This window comes from Cimex lectularius, unplaced genomic scaffold (genome assembly GCF_000648675.2).
Source record: "Cimex lectularius strain Harlan isolate CLEC.00 unplaced genomic scaffold, Clec_2.1 scaffold83, whole genome shotgun sequence".
In the NCBI taxonomy this organism is placed as follows: Eukaryota; Metazoa; Arthropoda; class Insecta; order Hemiptera; family Cimicidae; genus Cimex; species Cimex lectularius.
In genome coordinates this window covers 1,497,391-1,525,273 of record NW_019392748.1, presented here as the reverse complement: position 1 = coordinate 1,525,273, position 27,883 = coordinate 1,497,391, and the positions used below count along the sequence as shown (strand labels likewise).

General features: G+C 32.0%; 5 protein-coding genes across 11 annotated transcripts in view; 4 read left to right on the top strand and 1 right to left on the bottom strand.

Moving 5' to 3' along the window:
* The window catches only part of LOC106665688 (junctophilin-1), an 86,473-nt gene extending 81,931 nt beyond the window's left edge, over positions 1-4,542 (top strand). For 3 of the 4 annotated variants that reach the window (XM_014392305.2, XM_014392307.2, XM_024227184.1), the window contains 2 exons: positions 2,620-2,820; positions 3,820-4,542. In XM_014392305.2, the coding sequence (XP_014247791.1) occupies positions 2,620-2,820; positions 3,820-3,906 (288 nt within the window). In that variant the 3' untranslated portion in view covers positions 3,907-4,542. Of the gene's footprint in view, positions 1-1,029; positions 1,506-2,619; positions 2,821-3,819 lie in introns of those variants that run through there. The other variant, XM_014392308.2, reaches the window with a different exon arrangement.
* A 5,443-nt stretch (positions 4,543-9,985) lies between these two features.
* Positions 9,986-10,775, bottom strand: LOC106665597 (39S ribosomal protein L40, mitochondrial). Its single transcript, XM_014392095.2, has one exon. It carries the CDS (start codon positions 10,633-10,635, stop codon positions 10,042-10,044), a length of 594 nt encoding a protein of 197 aa, XP_014247581.1. The 5' UTR covers positions 10,636-10,775; the 3' UTR covers positions 9,986-10,041.
* Positions 10,776-12,206: 1,431 nt separating this feature from the next.
* Positions 12,207-14,217, top strand: LOC106665601. 2 transcript variants are annotated; one of them, XM_014392103.2, is made up of 2 exons: positions 12,207-12,759; positions 13,999-14,217. In XM_014392103.2, the coding sequence occupies exons 1-2, from the start codon at positions 12,355-12,357 to the stop codon at positions 14,110-14,112; spliced, it is 519 nt and encodes a 172-aa protein (XP_014247589.1). In that variant the 5' UTR covers positions 12,207-12,354; the 3' UTR covers positions 14,113-14,217. The 2 variants fall into 2 exon arrangements, with proteins under 2 accessions (XP_014247589.1, XP_014247587.1); XM_014392101.2 differs by having other exon boundaries at positions 12,212-12,822; positions 13,999-14,212.
* A 1,820-nt stretch (positions 14,218-16,037) lies between these two features.
* LOC106665763 (inactive peptidyl-prolyl cis-trans isomerase FKBP6-like) lies at positions 16,038-21,295 on the top strand. 3 transcript variants are annotated; one of them, XM_014392460.2, is made up of 8 exons: positions 16,038-16,447; positions 19,482-19,698; positions 19,760-20,024; positions 20,133-20,316; positions 20,370-20,585; positions 20,655-20,766; positions 20,845-20,970; positions 21,038-21,295. In XM_014392460.2, the coding sequence occupies exons 1-8, from the start codon at positions 16,374-16,376 to the stop codon at positions 21,239-21,241; spliced, it is 1,398 nt and encodes a 465-aa protein (XP_014247946.1). In that variant the 5' UTR covers positions 16,038-16,373; the 3' UTR covers positions 21,242-21,295. The 3 variants fall into 3 exon arrangements, with proteins under 3 accessions (XP_014247946.1, XP_014247949.1, XP_014247948.1); XM_014392463.2 differs by lacking the exon at positions 16,038-16,447 and adding an exon at positions 16,757-16,880; XM_014392462.2 differs by lacking the exon at positions 16,038-16,447 and adding an exon at positions 18,945-19,411.
* A 2,455-nt stretch (positions 21,296-23,750) lies between these two features.
* On the top strand, positions 23,751-27,382 carry LOC106665752 (60 kDa heat shock protein, mitochondrial-like). Its single transcript, XM_014392444.2, has 13 exons — positions 23,751-23,915; positions 24,204-24,359; positions 24,414-24,590; positions 24,654-24,729; positions 24,785-24,933; positions 25,127-25,250; positions 25,312-25,480; positions 25,582-25,673; positions 26,137-26,249; positions 26,458-26,613; positions 26,738-26,894; positions 26,956-27,044; positions 27,111-27,382. Exons 1-13 carry the CDS (start codon positions 23,871-23,873, stop codon positions 27,327-27,329), a joined length of 1,722 nt encoding a protein of 573 aa, XP_014247930.1. The 5' UTR covers positions 23,751-23,870; the 3' UTR covers positions 27,330-27,382.
* The last annotated feature ends 501 nt before the right edge of the window (positions 27,383-27,883 follow it).

Sequence of the window (27,883 nt, the reverse complement as noted above, 5' to 3'; positions counted from 1 at the left end):
AAGATTCTCACTCCTGCTATCACGCATCATCAGCTTCGAACGAAATAGTTCTGCATCCTCTTATTAGCCTGAGAAGGAACAGTATCTGTACTCTTTTAATTTTTATCCGGTTGTTCTTGATTTCTAAGGCTGTGCGCGCGCGTGTGTGTGTGTGTGTGTGTGTGTGTGTGTGTGTGTGTGTGTGTGTGTGTGTGTGTGTGTGTGTGTCTTCGCGTGCGTGCGTGCGTTGTGAAGAGAGAGAGAGAGAGGGAGGGAGAGGAGTGTCAAATAATATTATTTTATTATTTCGTAAAATTAATAACCTCAGAAAAATCCTTTCAGCATTTAACTTAAATCTAGTGAATATTTTGCTCTATATAAAGACTTGGCGTATAAATTTAGTCAAAACTGGAAAATAAAAAGTCCCAGTTTTGCCTCAGACTTAAGGACCAGACTGTTTGAAAGTCTTTTTAAGGCAAAAGTTTCACAGATGTGTTGCGTTACAAATTGTAGTTACAAATTTTATACGAGGCTTACAGTCGAAGTAGAATGAACTACCATCCAAGACTGTTGCACCACGAAATGTAAACAAGAAAGCTAAACGATAATATGGCATAAAATTATAATTGGTCATGTTTTGATCATTGTGGAACTATTTTAAGGTAAACCAGGGCAAGAGATGCTGTAAAATTTATAAATAACAATCATTTTTTTTTGTTTGTTTTTAGTTTTGTTGTTTTTGAGGAGAAATCTTTCCCCATTGCACGTTTGATCAACGAATTGTTCATGATATTTTGCTTTTTACCTAGCCTGTTCAAATGTATATTTTATCGTGGCATTCGGTTTCAATGATCATCATTGTTTACGGAAATTATTTGTTACAGTTTACTGTTAGTAGTTTAATTACTCCATTGAAATATAGCACGTCTTTATGCGTCAGATATTGTCAAACAATAGCGGACATCATTAGTAGGAGCTTGCGGCCGTCCTAAATTAAGCCGACCTTAGGTTTTCTTATTTGGTTGGCCGAGCGTTAGTCGGCTCCGAGACGGAAATAGTTTTTACTCTTGGCAGAGTTTCCTCTTCCCCAGCTCATCTCCCGTCGCCCTATCGTTTTATTTAAACAGCGAACGATTATTGTTTCCATAACAATTTTTACTCGGATTGTAAACATTTTCTTTCAGAGATTTCCGACTGTTCGGGCACCTAGGACGTTCGTTGTTCAGGCGGTTTTCAACGGAGGACAAACGATTGAATTGTTACTCCTTCAGAATCGAATTTTGGCAATTTACAGTAAGAGGCAATTAAACCAAGCCTGGGGGCAAAAGAATTTAGACAACGAAATCGTTTTTTGGCAAAGATTGTCACACGGAATGGGGATGAAAGCGTTGGTGGGGATAAGGAGGTTGCCAGTAGCCATCATGTTCTGGTCCGGTCAGGATGAAGAAGAAGAAGATCTCATGTTCTCGCCAGCCCTTATGGCACGAAGGGCTAGCGAGAGCTGGATTAACACCCCACCCGTCGAGGTACGTCTTGGCGTCACGGATGTTATCCATATTCTAAATTTAAACAATGCTCAGTATCTAGAATGAGCTAATGTTCATTAAGGAACTTTTGGCAAACTGTATAGGAATACAGCAGCTAACGTAAATAAAACTATACAAACAACAACTACCTTCAAACGTTGATCTTATTTAGCCAACCTTTTGCAACATGCCAAATCAGAAATGCTGTTAGCAAAAGATAAAAATTATCTATAGTTAGCATTTTTTTCGGTTTTGTTTGAAAATCAATAAACAAAAATTTTAAAAGGAGCGGGCTTTCGTCCCTTGCCTTCCTTTTACCACTGAGTTTCTTCCTTAGCTATTCTCGCCATTCTCATTTTTAAAAAAAACCGGGCTTTCAATATATCGTGCTTGCTTGGTAAAAACATAACTTAATTTTTTTCCCCCTAAATGGTACTAAATCTTATCTTTAAAAAAAAAATTAAAAATATATGTATATATATACTTTCTTTTTTAGACAGGAGTAGTTTAAAATCAAAAATCATTATTTTATTTTTCAACAGTTTAATCTTCCCTGGACATCCTTGCTGTTTAGTTTCATTTCACCCTCTTCACTGGAAGTTTGTTGTATTCTCAAACCAAAAAAAAATTCTACAACATTTATTTCTTCTATATTAAAGTGTTGCTTAAGTAAAAATAATCATTTATCCCTATATGTTTAGTGGTTATAATTGACCATATTAATTATTTCAATTAATTATTCTTTTTATCTAAAGTCTTGGTTGAGATAAAAAAAAGTTAGTGTCAAGAGCGGGATTCGAACCCACGACCTTCATCTCAACATGGCGCTGCTCTAACCACTTGCGATATCGAGGGGATCGAAGTCACGATAGCTCAAGTTGTTAGAGCAGTGGCGTATTGAACCGGAGGTCTGGGTTTGAATCCCACTTGTAACACTAACTTTTTCATCTCGACCAAGACCTTAGATAAAAAGAAGAATTAATTAAAATAATAAATTACTTCATTTTGTCAAAGCAAGGTTCATTACAACCCCTCAAGTCCTATTAAAATAAAATAAAAAGTATATTTTCTTATTTTTTAATAATCATTTTAATGAAATCACCAACCATTTTAGGCTCCTCCAGTGAACGTGTCACTTCAAAGGAAAAAGAGTTTACCAGACGTCCAAGGTCTGCCATCAGCAATGGAGGCAATGTCGAGGGAAGAAGTGTCTGTTCTCAGCTCAGCCAGAAGGGAAGAAGTCCGTCGAATGCAAGATGAGGCAGAGAAACTGCGCGCAAATCCCCTGCTATACCTTGTCAGCCCTCATGTTAAGGTAGTATACATCTTTCTTGCCAGAACAAACAAAAACTTACATTTATAATAAACATAAGTGTATTGTTTGTTCATAGCTTGCTCTGATCATCCTGATCTGCATATTGTTGTAATGGTCTGTCAAACGTGTTTCAACAAGTTGCCATCTTCGGTGAAACACGCCTGACAGGCAAATATGCAAGAATAGGCAACCCAAGATGATAAAGCTATTGACAAATATCAGACATCACCATGCACACAACAATATTTCACAATTTATCTTGTTATTCGCAACGTTATTACTTTCAAAAATTAACTATGAAAATAAAACAGGACTAGAACCAATTTTTAAAATACATGATAAAACTTTATTTAATTATTAGTCATTTAAATGTGAGATATTTTCCTCTATTTCAAGATAGAGACAAGACAAATTCTCAAATAGTTCTCAGTCAATTCTTTATACTTAAATTTCAATCTGTTCCCTTTGATTTTTGGATAAAAATTAAAATATCCCTTTAAACTGCATTTGTCTAAAAAATTGTATACTTTAAACGGCCTGAAAAATGTTTTAAAAATTGTGTAAATATTGCTTTAACAGTTGCATTGTACTGAACGTCCTCAAGCATCCTGGATTTTAATCTGTCAGCTGTCATTCTATCATCCTCACTGGATGGTCAGTGGTGCTTTCACATTTTGATTAAATAACAGACCAACCACAATGACAAAATACAGAAACATTTCTGTCTGCAAACCATCAAGATAGGAAGATAAGGATAATACACGATTGCTTTGAAGACGTCATCAAATTTCTTATATTATTTGTAATAAATTTTGTAACAAGGCTTTTTCAAATTCTTCTTGAAAATTGAAAGATTTTTCAAACATTGAATTACAATTTAAAATACAATTATCTTGAAAAAAAGCAATTCCTTAATGAACCATCATTTATGAACCACCCTAAGCTTAATGTTTTTTTATTTATAAAGAAATTGATAAATAATAAACTTTTTTTTTTCAGGAATGGTTTTCAAGGCAGCAGCTTGTGATGCTAGTTTTATTCGTCAACATATCCCTCGCTATAATGTTCTTCAAGCTGCTAACGTAGTAGCAGGCCCTGCGTGGCCTTTGTCCACGGTTGCTAGCCTCTTCTGAATGTGTCAATTAGCGAAATGTGAGGACTTGATATGTATCCGGGTTAGATGACATCTTCAACCTCGGGAGTCTCTCAATTTCATAAAGAGGGCCACCAATTGTCTTAATTTCCAAATTTATTTTTCATTTCTTTTGGCCCTCAGTACATAATTGACTCATCAAAATTCATTGTTTAATTGCATAAGTTAATTTAATTTAATTATTGTGGTTTGTAGAAATATTATTTAAAAATAAACCAAGAGACTTGTGACCAATTGGTCGTTGCCATGCAAAGAATTGATTAAAAGGTGTATTTCGTTTTTAGTTTTAAGTATTTAGGGAAATTATAAATTGATTATTTGAAAAAAAAATTGTTCAATTTCTTATTCACCATCAGCTGCACTTGAGAAATATGACAATTTTTTACCTCTACAACCTCAAAGATTTGTTAGTTATTAATTTATCTTAACTGTACATAGACATATAATAAACCTGTCAAAAATAAGAAACATTGCTTTTGAAGAAAAAAAAAATTGGGCCACCTTTCGTGCAAGAGGATTGTTGAACCCTAATATTTGTGTTTCTGAAAAATAAAATTTAAAGAATTGTGTCTGTTTTTTAAATATCAATACAATATAATATTGCCTAAACAGGCCATTGTACTATAACTATTGTACTGTGTAAAAAAAAAGCACAAATTATTTTACTTACTCTAATACATTTATATATTGAGAATTTTTAAATAATAAAATACAAAAAAGTCAAAAAGGAAAAAATTTTAAAACCTTTGTAACAAATATTTTCACACTTTTTACTTAAATAATATTTACTAAAATGGAGAGATTTCATAATATATTAGAAGACATTTTTATAAATGTGCCTATTTTATAACTATAATAATTTGGGGGAAGATTAGACAGAGAGGAATTATTATATAGATTCTGGTATAACAAATAGGATAATACAGTAATGAAAAAGAAAAAAATTGATATTCCATTAAATTTTAGCTCCCTTTCATAATTATTTTTATAGTTTTAACAGTAGACATCAGAAATTAAATTATAACGAAACAAACAAGGACGTATTCGATTAGGGAGCCTTTCTACTTAAGAACATTTGTGATCTTTAGTTCATTGGTTAGAATAGTTAAAAATTAGAAGAAAGGGAGCAGAGAGCAATAAACATAGGGGGGGAGTGGCATTTAAAACTTTCAAAATAAAAACAAAAAACGCTTTCCCTTCATTTGCGCTCATTCATATTTTGTTTTACATAAATTATATGCTCATGCACTTAAAAATTTATATAAGTATATATATAATATATAGATTATATATATATTGAAGTAAGTAGGATTTAAAAAGTGTACTACTTTAAACCACTTTTACACATAAATTTGTTGGTTTTTCTAAACGAAGAATTAATTAAAAAACCATTGATTGTTTGAATAAAATGTGTGTAAAATGTTTATAAAGACAAGTGGTACAAATTTTTGGAGTTGCAAATGTATTTGCATTTCCACTTTGCTTAAAAAAATAATAGATTTTTTATCTAAATTGGTATAATTGATTTTTTAGTGGTGTAAGAGGCAGTGTTTCTTGTAATTGATTGGACAATTGCTTTATAAAATTAAATCTTTTTCCAGACATTGATTAATATTGTTATACTTAGACCCATAAAAAATTATAGAAGGCAAAATGTTGCATTTTATTGCTGGAAATGACTAATTAATGCTTACAGCTGAAATGTGTATGCCCTTATTTCTTCAGTTAGATTTTTTTAATATTATCATTTAAATGTTAGATGAAATACTTAATATATATTTTTGCTGCAAAATTAGTTAAGGTATAATTTATTATTTGTCGATTTGAAATAAAAAGCTACTCATTCAACGGAGAGGGAGAAAGGATTAGTAATGTGTAATTAAGTCCGTCCTTAATAAAATTATAACATTTTATTAAAAATAATCAAAATTATTGTCAATCAAAATTGTTTAAATAAAAGTTATTTGGTCATATGCTCAAAGTTTAAAGCACTGAGAAATGTTAAAAAATCATCGAAACCGATTCGGCTCTTGCTGTACTCCAAAAATTCATAAATTTATTGATGAAAAGTTTTATAAAACTTGTTCATCTGCATTTATATAATTATAATGCTCTTATGCTTATTTCTACTTACTGAGATTTATTCCAACATGTCTAATTATTTATTTGTATGATTAAGTGCCAAAAAATTAAATTATCGTAACAAAAAGTTAATTGTTCAATCAAGATTCAAACACTGCAAAAAAATGTTACCAAAAAACATTATTTAAAGAAATATTGTACTTTGTAGTTTGATTTGCTTTTTGTTAAGGTTTATTGTTGCATAGTAAGTTCAAGATAAGGACATGAAAAAAAAGCTTAAAAGCTTATAAATATAGGAATTGTCGTTCTTTCATAAACCTTCCAACTTTGAAGTCTGGTGCATATTGGGAACACGGGTGCATTTTAGTCACCATCAATTATAAATTATTGAGGATATAATGTAAGTTTTCAGAATGTACATAGTATACAGTTTTTACAGTTTCTGATTGAAGAAAGAAATGAGTTTTAGGATTTTTTCAATCGTTTATATCATAATTCTGTATATAATATAAATATATAAATAGTAAAATTATATATCATTATATATCTTAATCATATATTTGAGAGCATTCACATTTTTTCACTTCTTTCAACTAAAAAAAAAAAATGAAAATGAAAAGCGTCTAAAGAAAATTGTCTCGCTTGTATCAATTGTTAAATTGAAATGAACATCTATATTTTTAATTTCCATTTTCTCCACTTTCATTGTTAATTCTTTGCTGTTCAAAGCTAAGTGTGCCTTTTATGTAGTAGGTATGAACATTAAAAGCCACCGATCAGTTGTGGCGTTGTTACGGGGATGGGATGAATGGGTTTTTCAGGGATATTAGGAGGGGGGAGATCAAATATTTAAATTGGAATTCATTCCTAACTTAGTTTTGAAGTGAAAAATCTTTGTTTAAAAGATGCCAATAAAACTGTAATTCACTTATGAATTTGTTTTTGTCTCTTTCCCAATATAATCCTTATATCTTACTGTTTTGTTACTGTGAAGAAGAATCAGAATCCTTGGAGATGCCATGTGACCTACGTTTAAAAAATGTGTGTATGTTTATGTGGCTAACTCTCTATCTGTGACTGCTGTATGTGTAATACTCTGATTTTTGTATAGTTCTTAATTGTTTAAATAAGCAGCAAGCTCGATCATCAAAGTTAAGTTCAGCGAAAATGTATGGTGAGACACCAGGATGAGAAGTCAAGGCTTGAAATGACAGAAATTAGAATCAGAGAAACTTCCAGTCTACTATAAATTAGATGGTTTCTTTTAACGGTTTCTAACAGTTGGAGGATGGTTAATATATTTATTTTATATTTTAATTGTTTATTTAATTTATTATTATTAGCATTATTTAATTGTTTGTTACATTGAGCCATTTATAGATGATTCCAGCCATAAAATAGAAAATAAATCATTGAAACATTGACATGAAATAAAGTATATTTATTTCTCACTTTCCTGTGGTTGTTTACATCCACCAAATGTTTCAAGTTCACTATGAATTACTATGAAAATTCTAAAAAAAATTTGTCTTTATTACAACATTAAAATTAAAAGAACAAGAACAGTTTGATAAGAGAATGCAAGATAAATGTTTCAATTAATGTGAAAAGTCGGCAATATTTACACATATGAACTTCAACATCTGAGGTATGCAAAGCAAAAACATATTCTAACTATACTAGTAGTAGCACCCAAAGATCTGAGTTTTACCTTTTTATCTTACCAAATATAAGAACTTTATAGTTATTAAACCAACTTGTGTAAAATAGAAAATTAATACAAATCTTGTAGGTTAGAGACTTTGTAGGTTAGAATTAAGAGGAGAAATGGGTCAGAGCGTGGGATGACAGAAACTGACAGTAAATAGATGAATTTATTTGTAACAGCATTAGTTTTCAATTTTTTTTCATTAATATATTACAAAGATGTTTTTTGAAAAGAAGTATTCAATGAATGAGCAAGCAAGTTTGAAAAATGTAACATTGGCAAACAAGTTTGCACTCTCTTGGTTTTTTGAAATGTGAATTTATAATTTATTCCAGAAGAGAGTTCTTGTCAATGCAGAACAATATTTTCTTGAGTATGGTCTATGCTGAATATGTAGAAAGTTTTGTTCAAGACAATAACTCACAACACTTGACAAACAAAGCAAAATTTTTCAAAATTGATATTCTTTCTACACCTACTTAGTCCTTCCCATGCACCTTCAGACTTAAGACTTTTTTTAAGTTGGACTACTTTCTTAAAGGAAAAACTATCATACTTCAGAAGACATACAGATTTGTGCAAGCTTTTTTCAACTTAAACTCAAGGAGTGGTCCTGCCAGAAAATTAAGGAGTGTAGATTCCAATTAACCATAAGTAAAATGATAAAATATTATTTTCAAGATTGAACGTGATGTGTTGCCACGTCAATTTATTTTAACTCTTAAAATTGTCATTTTTTCCTTAGCTACATGAAAATTAATTTATTTCCGATATGAATGACAAAACCACTTTCCAGGGATACAGTATTCAATGGAGGGATATATAATCAGCATTGTTTATACTATCAAGAAAAATCATCAATTCTTTTCTAATTAAACTTTTATTATGCATAATATATTATTAATATGTATTAATATTATTGTGTTCATGTCGTAACTCTGAGGATCTGAAATATTTGTATAGTTTTGTTGGATGAAAAAAGTATGAAAGAAAATCCTGCAGTGAACAAATTATTCTGTCCTTTAGACATTTTTATTTGTTATTTTCTGATTTTAATTGAATATTAATTGTACTGCATCATTTTCAAATTTTAACAACAGTTTATATTTAGTTTATTGATCTTGTTTTTGTAGCTATCATGACAGTAATATAATTGTCGACAGTATGAAAATTTGAACTAATTATTGAATGATATGAAAAAGAGTGGATGAAAGAGTGATCAAATGGTCATGCTGACGACAAAATACTGGTATTTTGAAAATTTGTATGTATCATTTTCCAACTTTCACTAAATAACTTTCATCTATTGTTCTTTGGTTTTTATAACCTTTCAAAATGTTGATATAATCACCATAACTATGAGAATCTGGAATATTTTTATGATCTTGGTCCTCTAGACATTTTTATGCATGATTCTCTAATTTTACCAAAAGTTTATTTTTATTTTATTATCCTGATTTATTTTTGTTTTTATAACTGAATGTATGAAATATTTTGTTGAATGATATGAAAAAATGCTGAAGGAAAGAATGGTCAAATGGTCAAATACTGGTCTTTTACACAATTTTACATATTTACTTTATCAACCTAAGTTTTTAATTCAATCAATTATTCTTTTTATGTAAGGTCCTGGTTGAGATAAAAAAGTTAGGGTCACAAGCTGGATTTGAACCAACGACCTTCAGCCTAACCACTTGAGCCATTATGACTATTATCTAGTCAATAAGTTTATTTTTATTCTATCATCCCGATTTATTTTCATTTGTATAACTCACATGAAATATTTTGTTGAATGATATGAAAAAAGTTGACTGGAAGAGTGGTCAAATGCTCATGCTGACAACAAAATACCGATCTTTTAGACATTTTTATGCATTAGTTTATCCAAGTTTTTAAGATCTCACAATGGTGATATAATCACCAAAACATTGATGACTGAGAATACATATTTGTATGGAAATGAGTGGAAAAAAAGCTACAACTGAAATGATCCTTACTGATCACGAAATACTGATCCTTTAGTCATTTTTATCCATTATTTTCAAATTTTAACTAAATATTAATTTACTATATTAATCTTCATTTTTATTGCCCTCATCATAGTGATATAATTGCCACAAGATTGAATGATTTTACGTTTTGTTTTTGTGCGAAAATTTTCATAATTTATGGGAAAACAGGCCCTGGCGAGAATACAATATTGTTGGAATAAAACAATAGTATTTATTTAATTATTAACAATTTATTACTTATTACTAATAGTATATACAGTAGCATTTTAAGTGGTCCACTTTTTGGAAATATCGATGTATTCACCATCGGGACTATCGTAATTGTTGATAGGTGGCGTTTCGACAGGTCCTTGGCACTTGAACGGTATTAAGTTCTCATCGAACTTAATCGCCTCATCATAGAGTTCTTTCGACTCTAGTTTAAGTTCGTCCAGGGCCTTTTGCTGAGAGTACAATATCCTGTCGAACATCTGGACATCTCTAAGCATCTGACGCCGCCTGTAGGCGCTCCATTGTTTGAACACTTCCAACCTTTGGTACTTGGTCTCTTGGGACAAAGAGACGACCCTTTGTCGAGTCGGGTCCTTTAAGATCTCCGTGGGTACCTCGCACTCGTCTATCGGCTTGAGCTGCTTAGAGTTCTTTTCCAGCCGCCTGATCTGCTTCTCGATCTTCTTCCTTTTCCTTTCTTCCCTTTGCCTTACAATCGCCGGGTCGAGTTTCTTCTTCTTCTTCAACGGCTCGGCCAAGAGAGCAGGCGTGAGCCGGACGAAAACCGGCGACGTGCTCGACACGTTTCTAACACTGTGGGGTGTCTGAACGGCGAGACCCACGACCTTTTTCAACCAAAACATGATCATGAGCTATGAAATTTTATCTTGACAGGAAAGAAAAGAACTAAATAAACATGAGTGAAGATGAACCACCTCTGACTTCCTTTACTGTTATAACTATAACACTAAAAGAGACTGAAGAAGATATTTCTAGTTAATACGTTAATGACGTCATGAAACTTACAGCAAGACGTGCTTTTTTCCAAGTTTTTCAAAACCACCCAAAAAGTGTCCATACATGATTGATACACAATATTAGAAATATATTAGTAAATGAATAAACAGAGTGGTCTTATAAACCTACTGGATCACATTTATCGCTATATTAATAAAATAATCAAAAATATTTCTAGTGTGTAGTATATAATTTGAAAAGATTGTACATAATTTGCGGAGTCATATTTGCTTTTAAACTATCTCTATTAGAATTTTTGATATGAATTTATGCAAATAAATAATTACACAAACCTTAACAATCTGACAGACTCATATGTGCTTTTAAAGTATCTCTGGTACAATTTTTGGTATGAATTTATGCACAGAAACAATAACATAAAGTATATTGTTTATAGCAATATTCTGAGTGGGACTCATATTTGCTTTTAAACTATCTCTATTAGAATTTTTGATACAACTTTATGCACATAAATAGTTCACAAACCTTAGAAATTTGACAGATTCATATGTGCTTTAATGAATCTCTAGTACAATTTTTTTATGAATTTATGCATAGAAACAATAACATAAAGCTAAAAATTCTGAATGGGAATTCACATTTCCTTTCAAACTATCTCTATTAGAATCTTATATATGAATTTATTCACATAAATAGTTATATAAACCTGAGCAGACAAAAACTCATATGTGCTTCTAAAGTTTCTCTACTACAATTTTTGGTGTGAATTTATGCACAGAAACAATAACATAAAGCTAAATATTGGACTCATATTTGCTTTTAAATTATCACTATTACAATTTTAAGTATAACTTCATATAAGCACAAAATGGTTATATAAGGCTAAAAAATTTGAGGAGGACTCATGTTTGCTTTTATCTCTAATTCAATTTTTGATATAAATTTATGGACCAAAATAGTTTCATAAAGCTAAATAATTTAAGGAGGACTCACATTTGTTTTTAAACTATCTCTATTTCAATTTTTGGGTATACATTTATGTACAAAAATAATCATAAAAACTAAATAATTTGAGAAGGGAGAACACATATTTGCTTTTAAACTATATTACGATGTTTGGTATAAATGATTCATATTTGCAATTACACTATGTCTATTACAATTTCCAGTATAAATTTATGGACAAAAATTGTTATAAATATATATATGTAAAAATGTAAATAATTTAAGGAGTCACATTTGCTTTTAAACTACCTCTACTGCAATTTTCGGTGCAAAATTTGTACTGGTAGAATTGGTAGAAAAGACTCGCATTTTCAATTAAACTATGTATATTTCTGGCATAAATTTATGATCAGAAATAGTTATATGAACTACATAATCTGAAGTGGACTCATATGTGCTATTAAACTATCGCTATTACAATTTTTTATATGAATTTAAACTTCTTCTTTAATCTCCGATTGGTCATGATTAATGTAAAAAAATTATAAAAATCTCTATTGTCCAATACTAGACCTCTCATAAATAAGACCAATTGAGTTCACAAACAATTCTAGTTCAATTTTAAATAATTGTCACATTTTTTCTCCAGCTGCTCTAGAATTAAAATGTCAAATAAATTTCTAGCTTCAATCTTGGTTTTTGTTTCTTTGGCTGTTTTTCGCCATGTTATTGCTACAAGCGATATAACACTAGCTGAACTCGAGTATGTCGCCGACCATCTGTCTTCAGTCGAATGCAGCAAGCTCATCATCGCTCTTCAAATGGACAAAGGCAAAAATCTTGAGGATTGTGAGCCTGAATGCATTTCAATGGAAAGCATGTTACAGTCTTGCCTCGCGAATTTGATCCAGTGGAATTCTAAAGCTGCCGACGAGACACAGGCCGATCTTTCAAGACGGCTGTTGCAAATTGGAAGAAAAGATCTTGGAAACTGGCTCACGAGAACGGTATTCGACGAACTGGGCTATCACATAAATGAATCCATCGTAAAAGATCCTTTTAAAGAAATGGTAATGCCTTCACCCTCAAACGAATCCAGAAAGAAATCAAATTTTGTAGATATGGATTTTACCGTAAGCTTTTCTACTTTTTTTTTTTTTTTTGCTTGCGCTAGATAGAGGGAGTGTGGTGGCTAAATAGGTACAAGCGATGATATTGGGTGATGATAATTGAACAGAACTCACAAGTAGAGAATTAAGATTCTAAGATTGTAGTATTAAGAGATTGAAATAGAATTGATAAGTAGTGTTATGTAACTTGTACATTAAGTTGCAAGTTATAGCCTTACCACTATTAAGTGTTTACCTATTATATACAGACTTGTTATTCTACTAAGATGTTATACAGTCAGGGTGATGTTTTGGTGTCTTCTCTTTTGTTTTTTTCTTGGGGGTGTTAATGTTAGCTAAACTTAGGACTGCTACATCTACGAATTGCGGTGACATAATATCCTATAAATCACAAAAAAGAAAGAAATATTATTCAGACTGTACAAGGAATTCTGGAAAGAGCGATTCTAGAGTTTGTGGGAGAATAAGACCGGTCCGATATTGTAGAGTAAACTTGTGATTATTGAGATTGTTAATGAAAATTCCAAAATGTATGTACTTATTAAATATTAATCCATTTATGTTTAGTGGTCTAATTGACCAAATTACTTATTTCAATTAATTATTCTTTTTATGTAAGGTATTGGTTGAAATGAAAAAGTTAGTGTCACGAGTGGGGTTCCCAAAATGCATGTTTTAAATTTATACAATAGATCAGGAATTTTGTTATGCCTTGGCCCCTTTCTCTGTCCAAGAACAGCCCTAAACACTTAATAAGTAGTTTAGTTGGTGAGCAGATGCACAGAACTCTGTGAAGCTTGTTAGAACATGAAAAAATATACTGTATGAAACTTGTGAATAATAGGTTATACAGAGTAGCATGTGTGTTTCTACTTATTATTCTACAATGTATAACCTTGTTGGAAAACATCCTACATCAGAAATTTTAAAGACAATTTATTATTTGTTGGGAATTAATTTATTCTTTATATATTTGTAGCTTACAAATGTTTTGCTTTATTTTAGTATGTTTTCATGGGTTATATTTTGTATTTCATTTGTAAAATAGGCTATTAACCCTGTAATTGTAAATTAATACATGTAAATAAAAATTCAAACCCAACCTATTGAATCATTTCAATTAATCAATTAAAATTAGAAATCATGAGTAATGCTACTTAAGTAAAGTTCTTTCCACAGGCTCATGAAGATCACTGGATGCCAATTGACACAATAATTATTGTGGTGATAGGAAGTGTATGTTGTGTACTTCTTGTAATAGGATATAGTCTGACCAAGTTGATTTTGATATGAACTTTTGAAAGCAAGGATGAACAAAAGCAAGATGTTGCAAAGAAAGAAATATGAAGACTACCACAATATAATATTTTTTATTATTAAAAACGGTTTTCTATTTACAAAAAAGTATTTGAATTTCTATGATTTGGATAACATATTGGGAAAATAATCTTGTTTAAAAATTTTTAACACTTTGATTTGATGACTGTGAAACTTCATGTCCACAGCCCCCTAACCAAATCTTTATATACTTCCATGTTTACCTTGTAAAGTGCATTTTACCTCATTGGACTTATTTCGTTGTCTATGTTTCCTCTGGCCAGTGTCAGCAAGTATCTCTATGATTTTCACCCATTTTATTAGTGGATATGGTATTTACTGAACAATGGCCAGTGAACATGCTTTTCTTTGATTCCTGCCTCCTAAGTATTATCAGCATACTTTTTTATTTACTTTGCAAGTTTGAGTGTTCTCACTTTCCTGTATGTTTGTTAAATGATACCCATATTTTACTAGAGTACTACAAGCAACCTTTTGGCTGTATAAATTATGTATTATAACAATATAAGAGTGAAGAAGAAATATATTAATTACACTCTTATCACAGTTATTCACGTTCCTCACTGGGGAAGAAATCAAGATGCCACTGGTATTTTAGGCGCCTACAAGGATTGACTGGAACGGTTTGGGATGAATGGTGTTGAACTAGATGGTTGAGATGAGATTCACGGTTTTATAATTCTGTATCGAGTTTTTGCGGTTTCAAGGATAGGTTGGATTTGGACATAAAGACAATGAGAAAGTTGGCATGTTTGCCAAAAAATGAACCAATATACTCTAGGCCCCAAACTCTACTGCGGCCTAGCACCTTGTCACAAAAAAGTATACTTCCAAAAATGGTTGCTTAATGAGTTCAACATCTGGTGGAGCAATACCCAGGCATGAGGCATGTGAAGAGATTCATGGAAGAGTCATCTGCAAGACTTAATCTCTTCAGCGACTTGTTGTTGAAGTTGTATTTTAAAGGCATCGACTGGTGTACCTAGTATGGAATCTACCTCTACATCACATCCTTCCTTAAGGCTAGTACACACTTATAGACAAAATCGTGCGACTTTCTGTAGGCAAATTGCCAATTTTGTCTGCGGAACAAATCCAAGATGATCTAGTACCTTTGTCACATATCCACACCTGCACAGCTAAGTTAAACTAGTTTCCGTAATAAAATACGACGAGTGAGATAGTGGCCTGGGGCTTTGCTGCTTGTGCAGTTTTAATTTTTTATGAAGAAAAAAGAAAATTAATTGTAAATGCTGGTGGACAAGGAATGTTTTAGCAGATTCTACATTTGGATTGACTGTTCTTGAAAAATTAAAATTAGAAGTTGGTTCAGGTTTCAAAAATTTCACCCCGTTAGCCACCATGGATTTTGAAAATTCGCTATTTATGGTTGGAAATAAACTATGCAAGCAAGTAACCAGATTCTGTATGCATGGCCAATATGAGAAATAAGGCAAAAAAATTCTGACCAAACATTCCATCTTCTCTGTTGTTGATGTTCAAGTTTTCTATCCAAGCTGGGAGACCATAGACTTGCGATTTTTGTCCACAGGTAGTTGCAGAACAAGTAATTTGTTAGATATTCGCAGAACTTCGTCTACAGACATAACTTGCATGATTTTCTCCATGATTGTGTACTAGCCTTTAGTTTCTGTTGTAGCATGGCCTATCCTTGCACATCAACATCTATTTATGAGCATGTTATCCGCTGTTCTGGCATTTTCTAGATTTAGAGTACAGAGCGGTGAAAGTTCAACTGACTTGATATAGCAGTGAAGGTATTCTTCTATTTTGTGTCAGCACTGGAAATGGGCATTTATTAGAAAGAAAATGAGACTTCTGCTAATAATTCGTGCACAGTTTGGGGTGTTGATACACTTCTCAGAGAGAACCCATCTAGGTCGTTGTTGAAGACAATTCATTCTTCTTTGGGCTTTAGTTCACATTGTATGACCATTTTGTTATTGGCTAAGCCAATACTTTTCCGTTCCATAGACCACGGTTCTTGGATTGCACCAAAATATAACAGCTAAAGTCATTACCGAAAAATGACGTCTATCTTATTTTTAACAACCTGTGATTTAGAAATGATGAACCTGTGACTTCGTGAACTTCACCCGCCCTGTTCAACTGGGAATTTCAGTGGAGTTTCACATTTCGAATTTACAATTAATCGTCTTGTCAGCCCTAAACCCGACAACGAATTATCTTCCAAAATGGATAAAGATTTATTGGATGACATGGAAAATCTCGGGGTGAATAGTAAATTGGACGATGGTTTCAGCTTGAGGTAAAAAAAACACCATTGCACCAACCGGTTATTTATTTATTTTTAATAAACCATTTACAATTATGACACCTTTTTCGAAATTTGTAACCAAAAAAAGAGATAATTGTTGAGGGATTTAAGACGTATAAAGTATCTTAAAATTAATCAGAAAATTATTTGTGCTTAAGCTATATTTTTAATTTGAAGGAATGATTTATTTTATTTTTCCAATGTTCTTCAATGACAAATTGTTCATATGGGAAATCCATTAATGGAATCTCTTAAAGAAACGTTTTAATAATTATTATCAAATGTACTTAAATAACTCGGAAGGTTGATCATTCCGGACAGATACACTATCTGGATTTTTATCCATTCACCATCTAAAATGGTTGATTTCTTGTTTCTTCAGGTCTGGCAGGCATAGTCAAAACAATTGACTGGAATAAAGGTTGTAAGTCACCAAATTTCACAATATCATGGTTTGATTGTGTCTGACCATGTTACTACGCATACTTTCATTGGTTTGCCAGACATGATTTGTCATATTGCAATTTTATTCTAGTTGGTTGAGCTATTGAAAGTACTGAATATGGCCAAATGAAAAGACCGCAAGAATATGTGGGCCATAATGATTGTTAGTTATGTAGTTTACTTTATTTTTTGTAAATGATAGCTCTACACACAGAATTTGTTGTGTACAACTACCTGGATTTCAAGCATTAAACACTCATCATCAGGTTTTAGGTGTACAAACATGTCTCTCGATGTGAATTGAAAGGGTGAACAACAAATTCTGTGAGTAGAACCATAATTTACAAAAAGGGAATCTACATACTCACCCCACCTTTATTATTTCTATTATTTAGTTTGGTAGTTCCGATCATTTTGGTTTGCCTGTCTTTGCTTTCTCCTGTCGGACACATTTCAGTTTCTGACTACCCCACAGACCCACTACTGAAGATAGTGAGAAGCTTCCAAAAAACTTCCAACCGGCATAGCCAACGTTCATTGGCAAAGACCAAAATGATAAAGTACAATGTTCATTGCCTTTCTTAGGACACCAAATTTCACATTTTCCTAAATTGCGGTTTGATCGTCTCCAATCATCTTAGTGTGCTTACTTTCATTGTTTTCACATTTTTCAGTTCCATCTTTTTTATTTCAGAAAAGTATTTTTATTATTATTATTATTATTATTATTATTTTATTGTGATAGATACCCAGGAACTGGAGTTCTTTCTGAGCACTGCAGCTCTATAGAGATTATTGTACTCCTTCTTGGCTTCATTTTTGGGAGCTCATAATACGTGTGTTGAGCCCCCGGTGTGCCGGTGTTCTGCCATCAAAGAAACTCATTTTCAAAGGGGGTTGAGACCAAATTCAGGCTCACTGAGGTCCGATCCCGTCCCAGACCTTACTTTGACGAGTGCCATGTCTATTTTCATTGCAGCCACCAGTACCTGTAGGCATCAGAAAAAAGTCCAAAGGCGATGGTGGGAATCGAACCTGCGACCACAGGATCTACTAGCCGAGAGTTTTACACCTTAACTATTCAGCTACCGCAGTCCCCCTAGCAATTGTGAATGAATGAATTTACTGAATATGGCCAAATTACAATGCAGTGAGACTGGGTGACCAGAATGATCGGATATTTTCAAGCTACATAGTGTCATTAGTAATTATGTAGTTTGGTCGTTTACAATCATTTTGTTCTGCCTATCTTTGTTGTTTGTCCTGTCAGACCCATTTCAGTTTTCAACCATCACAAAGACCCTCTACTTAAGATAGTGAGAAGTCCATTGCCTTTCATAGGTCGCCAAATTTCACAATATTGTGGTTTGATCGTGTCCAATCATCTTAGTGTGTGTGTGCTTACTTTCATTGTTTTGACATTTTTCAGTAGCATTCTAGTTGGTTGAGTTGTTATTGAATCTATTGAATATGGTTTAAGTATAATACAAGACTAGATGGTCCAGGATGACCAGAGATGGTCAAGCAGCACAGCTTGACATTACATTTTGGTTATTTATCTTTGCTGTTTTGGCCTGTCAGGATGAATTTTCGCTTCTCACCATCGCATAAACCCTCCACTAAAGAAGATGAAATAAGTCTGGCTGACTAAAACAGTGAGGATAAGTTGATCAAAATGTTTCTGAAACCGCTATTTAAACTTATATGAAAAGTTTCTATGTATCAAGAGCACAGTGATAGGTGGCTCTCGGAGGTTTTGAATCATAAAAGAGGGATTATCCTCATCCAATTAAGGGTAGGCCATGCGAGGTTGTCACATAGACACTTACTTCTGGGCGAATGTGTTCAGCATGTAGAGAAAGTTAGTTCAAAGTGTGGGAAAATTTAAGATAGTCATTCGACTACATATAGATAGATTTAGATAGAAAGAAGGAATGTCACCCAATGTGAGAATTGTGCTTGAGCAAGGCAGCAAGTATCCCCTGTTCCAATTTTTAAAAGAAACAGGGCTGTTTTATTGTAAATAGTACTTTTTTAAGATACAATTGTCCTGTCAGACCCATTTCAGTTTTCCATCATCAACAGACCCTCCACTGAAGATAGTGAGAAGTTGGAACACTTTCGATAGGTGTAGCCAAAGCAATAGATAGTCAGTCGTCATATTGTCAATTCTCTTTTTGTGTGTATTGAAGGTGAATTTTCAGTGAATATTTATTAGTATGAATATTATGGGTATATTGAGTACTCCATAAACCATCAATTAGTGTGAGTGAGTTTAGATTTAATAGCAGATACGTTGGAGGCTGAAATGACCCTGTTAACAGCCCCTGGAGCCTAACTTCAGCAGTAGGACAGACCTCAGACCGTCTAAACACGTGTTTTGGTATTTTTCCATCTTCCGTTTTCCACAGATAGATTAAATTAATTTTTTTCTGTATTGAAGTGTTTTAATTGAAACCATGACAAACCAGCCAGAATAGACAATCAGGGATCAATACTGTTAATCACATTGTAAACCTCATCACCGTGTATTATATTGTCAAATCATTTAGAAATCCTGATGAAAAAATGTTCTTTTTAGTGATTTGATGGCTGGAACTGAATTCACTTTAAACGCTAACGAAGAGGAAGACAGTGAGGAATGTCGCATGGAAAAATGCTTTGAATATAATGAATTCGCTCCATACATCAATTTAGATTGCATCCAAGTAGATTCGCAAGGAGGGAACAAATCACCTTTTGAAATTTTAAGCCAACAAATGACAAACGTGACCGATGATGGGAAAGTTAAAAAGAAGGTATTTTATTTTTTTTATTGTTTCTCTATATATTCTATTAATATTTATTAATTATTTTCAGATTCTAAGGCAGGGTACTGTCCAGCTGCCACCTAATGCCGCTGTTTATATTCAGTATAATTCTTACCTTGAATTAGAAGAGGTTCCTTTTGATTCGAGTTATTTGCGCTCGAAGCATCCTTTCAGGCTTCAATTAGGCTTACAGGTGGTTTATGAAGGCTTTGAACTGAGTATTTGTACGATGAAAAAGGGTGAAAAATCTCAGTTTTTAATTGATCATACTTACGCATTTGGAAAAATGGGAGCTCCACCTAGGATTCCACCATGTTAGTCGAAATCGTGAAAACCTCTTAAGCCATGATTTATTTTTATTTTATTTGTTTATTTTTTATTTTTTGGCAACATTGTAAGAAACGTTTAATTTTGTTATTCAGGTGCAACTATACTGGTTGAAATTGAGCTGATTAATTTTGTAGACTGCGGCAATGTCTATGTCGATGAAAATTTGTCGATCAATGAAAAGAGCAAGTTTGAACATGCGTATTCAAAAGCAAAATCTTACCATGCTCTTGGAAATGATTATTTCTCTAATAAAAATTTCAACGCTGCAGTTGAAAAGTATGTTTCTCTGTTAAATGTATTTTTTAAAAATAATAACTTCATTTCTTTAGTTATAAAAAAGCCGAAAGATTACTTATTAACTGCAAAATGAGCTCTGATGATGAAGAAAATCGTCAGAGCCATTTGTTACTGAAGCTCTATGTCAATCTTATGGTATGTTATAATACACCAAAAATAAACATACCTGAAAAAGTGTGCATCTGTGCAAGAGAAGCATTTCAATCTGCACCCAAGGAGGCTTCAAAAAATGCCAAACTCTTTTTTAAGTAAATAATTTACAAAAAATATCTGTGGTCATGTTCAAATTGGTTATTCTGATAAATTGAAATTTTTAGCTTGGGCAAGGCTCAAATGTCCCTGCAAGAATTCAACAAAGCCACAAAGAGTTTTAAAAAAGCGTTAGGCCTTGCGCCAAACTGTAAAGAAATAAATGATTCGTTGTTAATTGTAAGTATCGGCATGAATAAAAATTCCATATTTTATTGTGATTCATTTTATTTCTATTTATTATTTTTATTATTATAGTTAGAAGAAAAACAAAAGAAATATTACCAATTTGAAAAAATATCTTATAAAAAAGCCCTCGGACTTGAAAAAAGCGTTGAAAATACTGAGAAAGAACCTGATAAAAAAGAAATGTGTGAAGTCAAAGTGAGCTCATCAATGGCTACCAATAAAAATGTCATTTGTTAATTCCGTCTACTTTTGTCTCATTTAGGACGAGTCTGTTGAGCCAGAATTTGAAAATTTGACACGAGAAGTGGTAAAGGATTTTGTCAGAGGGCCTCATTCCAAAATGACTTTGCCCTCTGGTCTGACGTATGCCGAAAGAGCAGTTTGTGAATCAGTTGCTGCCGAACATGGTTTGTCAGTTCAAGATGAAATCGTAGGTGGAATCCAGGCACTCCACTTACTGAAATAGTTCTTTAAAACAACCCAATTTCATTTAACATGTTTTGGAACGTTTACTATTTTTATAATATTCTGAATTTTAATATTTTTATACTCAACTGTTTTTTCTTGTCAACAAAGTTTTCAGTTAATTGAATTTTAGTTACCTGTCTTAACTATGTCTTAAAAGTCACTGAAAAACCACTAAATAGTTACATGTTTGTCATTTTATTACTATTTCTGTGTTATACGTGATTGTGATATTAAAAGTGATATAATTAAATGATATTATTTCCTTTTATAATGAGACCATTTTATATAAGACTGTTTTATCTTGTTTTATACCATATTAAAAAAAACTGTTGTTATGTATTTTTATAACATAGTGTATTTTCAAATAATAATAATAAAAATTTGTAAAACATTTCAAGTTACTACAACTTTTAAATAAGTAGAATATATATAATTTTATTGGAAATAAAATTGGTAAACTGTTTTTGTTTTTTTAAATATACAGTTTTTATCTATTTTTATTATTTTTTATCAAGTTATTCTTAATTACACACATACTCAATTAATTTTATACAATTGTTTCTAAATGAAAAATTTATGTTACAGGTGGGATTCGCACCCTTTTTCTTGTGTTTTTGTGTGATAATAAAAATTATATTTTAATTTTTTTTCAACATAGCAGGTTATTAATAAGTTTATACTAAGTTTCTCATAAAATTTAAAAAAATAATGATTTAACACATGAAACTATCGTGAATTATTGCCTTGAGTGTGCAAGATGTCCCATCTGTGCTCCCTGATAACCCTTGTCTTCTTGTTCTCGGTTGTTTTCTCTCTGCAATATTTCTTTATTTTCAGTTTGTTTCAGTTCACAAACTATTCAAAAGGCAAAAACTGCCCTAACTGTGACTATAACAACCTGACCTTTACTGTAAACAACAAATCAATCTGAAAATTAAAAAATATGATGAAAGTAAGCAGTCTTCGGACAAGATTGGCAGAGAAGCTTTGGTAAATTTCATGCCCTTGAGAGGATATGGATCAGAGAAGAATAAATCAGGCCTGATTCAGAATGAGATACAGCTGAAACTTGATGCTTTCTTTGGGCCAAAATATTGATCCATTAGGTATTTAAAGGTGACTCAAACTCAATATAATAACCTCTTTTATTTAGATCTATAATACATAAATTTATACACCACAGTTTTTTCTTAATTTTTGAATTTTGATCCAGTTACCTAGACTGACCAGCAGTTTTTAATATGCAACTCCTTACTTTTTGGTGTCCTTTTTCTCTCTTTTGGACCAATGTCTTCCAATCAGTTGTTATTTTTGACCATCTATTGTTTTGTAGTCTGGAAACATGCCCGGGGTTCAACTTCATTTAATTTTTTTAATGGGGAATCTTGCCCCCCCCCCATGTCCACTCGTGTTGCTATTTTTTTATTTTTATATTTTATCATTATTAAACCTTAGTCGTGTTCGTTAGACATGAAAGAACAAGTAATTGTTTCTAAAAGTTGGCCTGTTTTGTTGACTTTTTTTAATGAGAACATTACCCACATTACCTTAGTTCTTTATTGAAAGTGAGTAGGCATGTCATACATCATTTATGCTATTATTGGTAATTTGGTCACTACAGATCGTTTTGATATGTTGCTGAATTAGTCTGTCTGATATGTTTAAGCATTTCACTATGTTGGGTCTCTGGGGAAGATGGTAAAATGCCTAATCAAGAGTGTACATGGATACAACAGGTGAATATTTTTGAATGTTGCAACATTCTAAACATGGAGATCCACTAGCCCTGATATGCTTGACATACGGATCACAAACATGGCCGCTGACAGAATAGATGTAGATCAACTCAGTGTGCTAGGAGTGAGAAAAAAAGGACTGGAGAAAGAATGCGATAATAAGAAGTAAAACAGAAGCACAGGAAGTAAAAACGTTAAAATTAAATTGGGCAGAATGAGCGATACATACGCAGCAAAATGGGAAAATTTATATTTATATGGGAAATTTATATTGTATTGAAATTGAAGAGTCTGCAGGATTTACTTTATGAGCAAATGTAACAGCATACATATTTTCCACATCAAGATCTATCATATACAAGAACCATTTTATATATAATCCTACCATGCAAAATATGCTGAATAATTTTCAAAATTTAATAAAAATATAGAGACTTTAGCTCATAGTTAGTAATTAGGTATTACCACATATTTGCACATCATACTTCATAACAGCTACATTAATACAGCTTCTAATTAACAAAATTAATGTTATAAGCCAAGAAGTTAAGCAATTTATTTTTAAAACAATTATGCAGGATTTTTAGAATTTCGATTGGCAGATTCTGAAGAAAGCAACTATTAAAAATATTTGGTATTTGAGAGATGTCTTTCTTACAAAGGCAACTACAAAATTCCTGAGTCTTAAAATATCACGAATCTTTTAGGAAAACTGCAAAATATAAACATTTAATTGTTTTTAATGAATAAATTTCCAAATAACTGAAATTCAGCTGATGAAAGATTTTTATAACACATTTTAAGTTTTTTGAATTAAATAGGAATCAACTTTACATTTATTGACTATTTTGTGAATTACAACTTGAGAAGCCAATAATATCCAAACCAATAATGTTAAGGACAATTACTTTTCCAAAACGTTTCTTTCTGCTAAATGTAAGTTTATTTGTATTAATAGGTCTAACATGTTGATACTTTTTTTGAGTAGTGAAACAATTTTGAAAAAGTTCTGGTAAGACCATTAAAACATTAAGGAAATTAAAATAAAAAAAGGTTTTCTCAATGTCAATCTTAAAATGTTAGAAAGTTGTACACTGAGGCTAGCAAAAAAACTGCCATTAAACATTTACTCCAATTCCGACTTCTATTTAAATTTATTTGTAAATAAATAAATAATAAAAACTTTTCAAGAAACATGTATATTTAGACACTTTTGGGCCGTAGATAACAAATGTTGGTAAGAATCAAACATATTTTAAACATGGAAACACGATAAGGTATTACGCAAAGGAAATTAAATTTGGGCCAGAAGTACGCTCTATGATGTTGGAAGGAGTCGAGATTCTTGCCGATGTCGTTGGCATGACAATGGGACCAAAGGTACATTTATCGTAAAATGGTAATTTTTTTAAATTAAATTTATTGTAAATTCAGGGAAGAAATGTGGTGCTGGAACAATATAAATCAGAGCCGAAAATAACCAAAGATGGCGTGACAGTAGCCAAAAGTCTAGATCTAAAGGATCGGTTCAAAAATATCGGTGTCAGCCTTGTTAAAGAGGTGGCAGACAATACAAACAAAAAAGCCGGTGATGGCACTACAACGGCAACTGTAAATTATTTTACTCCTAATTTTTTTCTACAATAAAATTAAAGTAATTAATGATTAATTAAGGTGCTTGCGTGTTCCATTGCAAAAGAAAGCATGAATTCAATAAAGAAAGGAGGAAATCCAAGTGAAATTAGAAAAGGTGACCTGCATTTACATATAATTTTTTATTTAATTATTTTTATTTTATTTTATAGGAGTTATGATGGCTGTTGACACTGTTGTAAAACATTTGAGAAATATTTCCAAAGAAATAAATACACCCGAGGAAATCCGACAAGTTGCAATAATATCATCAAATGGAGATCAAGAAATAGGTGAACTCATTTCAACAGCGATGGAAAAGGTGGGTTTGTAAATGTTTAAAATTTATTTTTGCCTAATTAGATATGGAAATATTCTTTATATACAAGCAAAATTATTTGTTTAAAAAGTAAAATTAACATTTTTCATATTATAGAATTGAAGATCTTTCTTATTAGCTTATTCACAATATTTTCTGTTTGCATTTAAAAATATTTGTCTGTATTTTGAAACAGGTAGGAAAGAATGGTGTCATTACTGTTAAAGAAGGAACGACCCTTTATGATGAAGTTGAAGTCATAAAAGGTTTAGATATTGAACATGGTTACTTATCCCCATATTTTGTTAATACAAAAAAAAGTTTGTATATATTTATTAATAATATCGCTATTATTTATTTATTAATATTGTGTTCTTATAGGTTCCAAAGTTGAATTCCAACATTCTTACATTCTCTTCTGTGATTATAAATTGTCACAGATGAGGCAAATAGTGCCAGCGCTAGAGCTTGCTGTCAAACACAAGAAACCGCTTCTTGTAGTAGCCGAAGATATTGAAGGAGATGCCCTCACGACATTAGTAATTAATAAGTGAGAAAAGAAAATTTATTAAATCCAATTTTTTATCTGATTGTAACAATGCTCTATAAACCATGGCCAACTCTATTTTATCAACACCATAAAAATTGCAGATTACGAGCGAACCTTGAGGTTTGTGGTGTTAAAGCACCAAGTTTTGGGGAAGGTCGCACTGAATCTTTAAAAGATATGGCAGCTGCTACAGGTAAAGAATAGAAAATGTTCTGTTGAATTCTGTAACTTGCTAAACCTATAGTTTGATCATTTTTGATCATACTGGCCTGCCTGTTTAGTTTGTTAATTTTTGTGTTCTGCCGGTGTTTAAAGAAAAAATTTTTTTAAATACGCTGGGTTTGAATTCAGAGTAATTGTGCCAACTAGCGCACCTTCTGCCTATTTTATTTATTTTATGGCGTTCTGTAAAAATATTGATAAAATGTAAAAGTGAGACATACAGAACTTGGCTACAAAATGCTTAAACATGTCTGAAAACCAAACAAGCAATAATAATTGTGTTACCTCTCTGTGCCCTCCTGGTCCATTAGAACAATTAGGCTACAAGTTCAACACTGCAGACCCCAACATATTCTCAATAATTAAGCTCATTAACAAATGAACATTGATACCAAATCTTATATTCCTCATGATTTGAAACATTGATATTACAGGTGGGTATGTTTTTTCTGAGGATTCTCATTTGGATTTGGCAGACGTAAAATTAGAACACTTTGGCCAAGCAGATGAAATTATTTGTACAAACGAAGAAACATTAATTTTAAAAGCAAGTAAAATATATAATTAATTATTGTCATACCTGCCTTCAGGGCAAGCATATTACATTAATGAGACATATACTCTCCTTAAAACTTTAAATATACAAATTTTCTTTGCCAGAAGTGTACTAGAATGATTTAAAAACATTGTTTTTCTATAAATATTCATACTTTTCCATGCAATTTCTTTCTAACAATACTAGTGTTTGTTAACAGGGACATGGAAAACAGAAGGATATTGACATGCGAGTGGAAATTATCAACTATCTCATTGAAAAGGCAAAAAATAACTTTATAAGGGACGGCCTCCAAGAAAGAAAAGCACGACTAATTTCAGGAGTGGCTGTTATAAAAATTGGAGGGCATAGTGAGGTAACGCATTTTTCAACAATAACTCCTTTTTTTATATATACATAAATCTAACTTCATTTTGATGTAATCACGCTACTTTTCAAAACTGGAATCTTCAGAAGATTAATAAAAAGTGAGTTTACAGTTGGACATAAACGAAAGAAAGGATAGAGTTACCGATGCTCTCAACGCCACAAAAGCCGCCGTCGAAGAAGGAATCGTAGCTGGAGGTGGAACGGCTTTGATCAGATGCATCGAACAGCTACAACAGCTGACGCCAGCCAATGATGAATTGAAGGAGGGTAAAATTTTGATAAATAAACTCAACTTCAAAAAAACAAAACTACATTAATGTGTTATTAGGGATAGAAATTATCATGAAAGCTTTGCAAATGCCTTGTTACACAATAGCAAAAAACGCCGGAGTGGAGCCTTCAGTTGTAGTTAACAAAGTGAGTTTTAACTTTACTAAACTTAATTACGTATTGATTTTTTTTTTTTTTTTAATTAAAAACCAGGTATCTGAACTTCAAGGAAATATGGGTTACAACGCTGTCACTGGACAATACGTAGATATGATCAGAGAAGGAATAATTGATCCTACAAAGGTCGTAAGGACAGCAACTACAGACGCAGCAGGGGTTGCTTCTCTTCTAACCGCCGCAGAAGCAGTCATTGCTTTCTTACCAGAAAAAAAGGTTAAGAAACAAGACGACAGCGATACAGAGGAGGAATAGTTCAAATCATAAAAATTACGAAAAATATAATGTATTTTTGGTCAAAATTTGAAGCAGGCATTTTATTTAAGTCAATTCCAATCTTGGTAGATATAAAAATTGGGTTAATAATTCAGTCTATGGTTAAGGTTAAAAGAAAGATGGCCTTGCGCACTCTGACAAAATTGGTTTATTTTGCTCTCCAACATTGTCTAGAGCCTTTCATTAAGCATAAGGCTTTTTATCAGATACAAAAGGCTCCTGTATGTATACTTCAGGCTTTGGCTTTTCCTCTCCTGCAGGAGTAGGAATCTCAGCTCACATAGGTCTTCACATCAACAGATGTTCTTCTGTTTCTTCAGTTAGTTAATACATCCTAAATCCTCTCAGTTTAAAATACATTTTAAAATATATTTGAATTACAATTGTGCATTGTCTTTTTCAAATACAATATAGTACACAAAATTTAGTATTTAATTATTTGCCCGTATTTTGCTGGATCAAATAAATGACAAAATATTTTAAAAAATAACTCAAACAAAATAACATTTAATATTCTGTTAATCCAAAAAAAA

What these genes read in the sequence shown, in the direction of transcription:
- LOC106665752 (XM_014392444.2), top strand. Translation starts at nt 23,871, where the DNA reads ATGTTAAGGACAATTACTTTTCCAAAACGTTTCTTTCTGCTAAAT. An exon ending in AGATATGGCAGCTGCTACAG is followed by an intron (nt 25,674 to 26,136) that starts GTAAAGAATAGA and finishes TTGATATTACAG; the next exon opens with GTGGGTATGTTTTTTCTGAG. An exon ending in CTTCAGTTGTAGTTAACAAA is followed by an intron (nt 27,045 to 27,110) that starts GTGAGTTTTAAC and finishes ATTAAAAACCAG; the next exon opens with GTATCTGAACTTCAAGGAAA.
- LOC106665763 (XM_014392460.2), top strand. Translation starts at nt 16,374, where the DNA reads ATGGATAAAGATTTATTGGATGACATGGAAAATCTCGGGGTGAATAGT. An exon ending in TCCACCTAGGATTCCACCAT is followed by an intron (nt 20,025 to 20,132) that starts GTTAGTCGAAAT and finishes TTTGTTATTCAG; the next exon opens with GTGCAACTATACTGGTTGAA. An exon ending in TAAATGATTCGTTGTTAATT is followed by an intron (nt 20,767 to 20,844) that starts GTAAGTATCGGC and finishes TTATTATTATAG; the next exon opens with TTAGAAGAAAAACAAAAGAA.
- LOC106665601 (XM_014392101.2), top strand. Translation starts at nt 12,355, where the DNA reads ATGTCAAATAAATTTCTAGCTTCAATCTTGGTTTTTGTTTCTTTGGCT. An exon ending in TTGTAGATATGGATTTTACC is followed by an intron (nt 12,823 to 13,998) that starts GTAAGCTTTTCT and finishes TTCTTTCCACAG; the next exon opens with GCTCATGAAGATCACTGGAT.
- LOC106665597 (XM_014392095.2), bottom strand. Translation starts at nt 10,635, where the DNA reads ATGATCATGTTTTGGTTGAAAAAGGTCGTGGGTCTCGCCGTTCAGACA.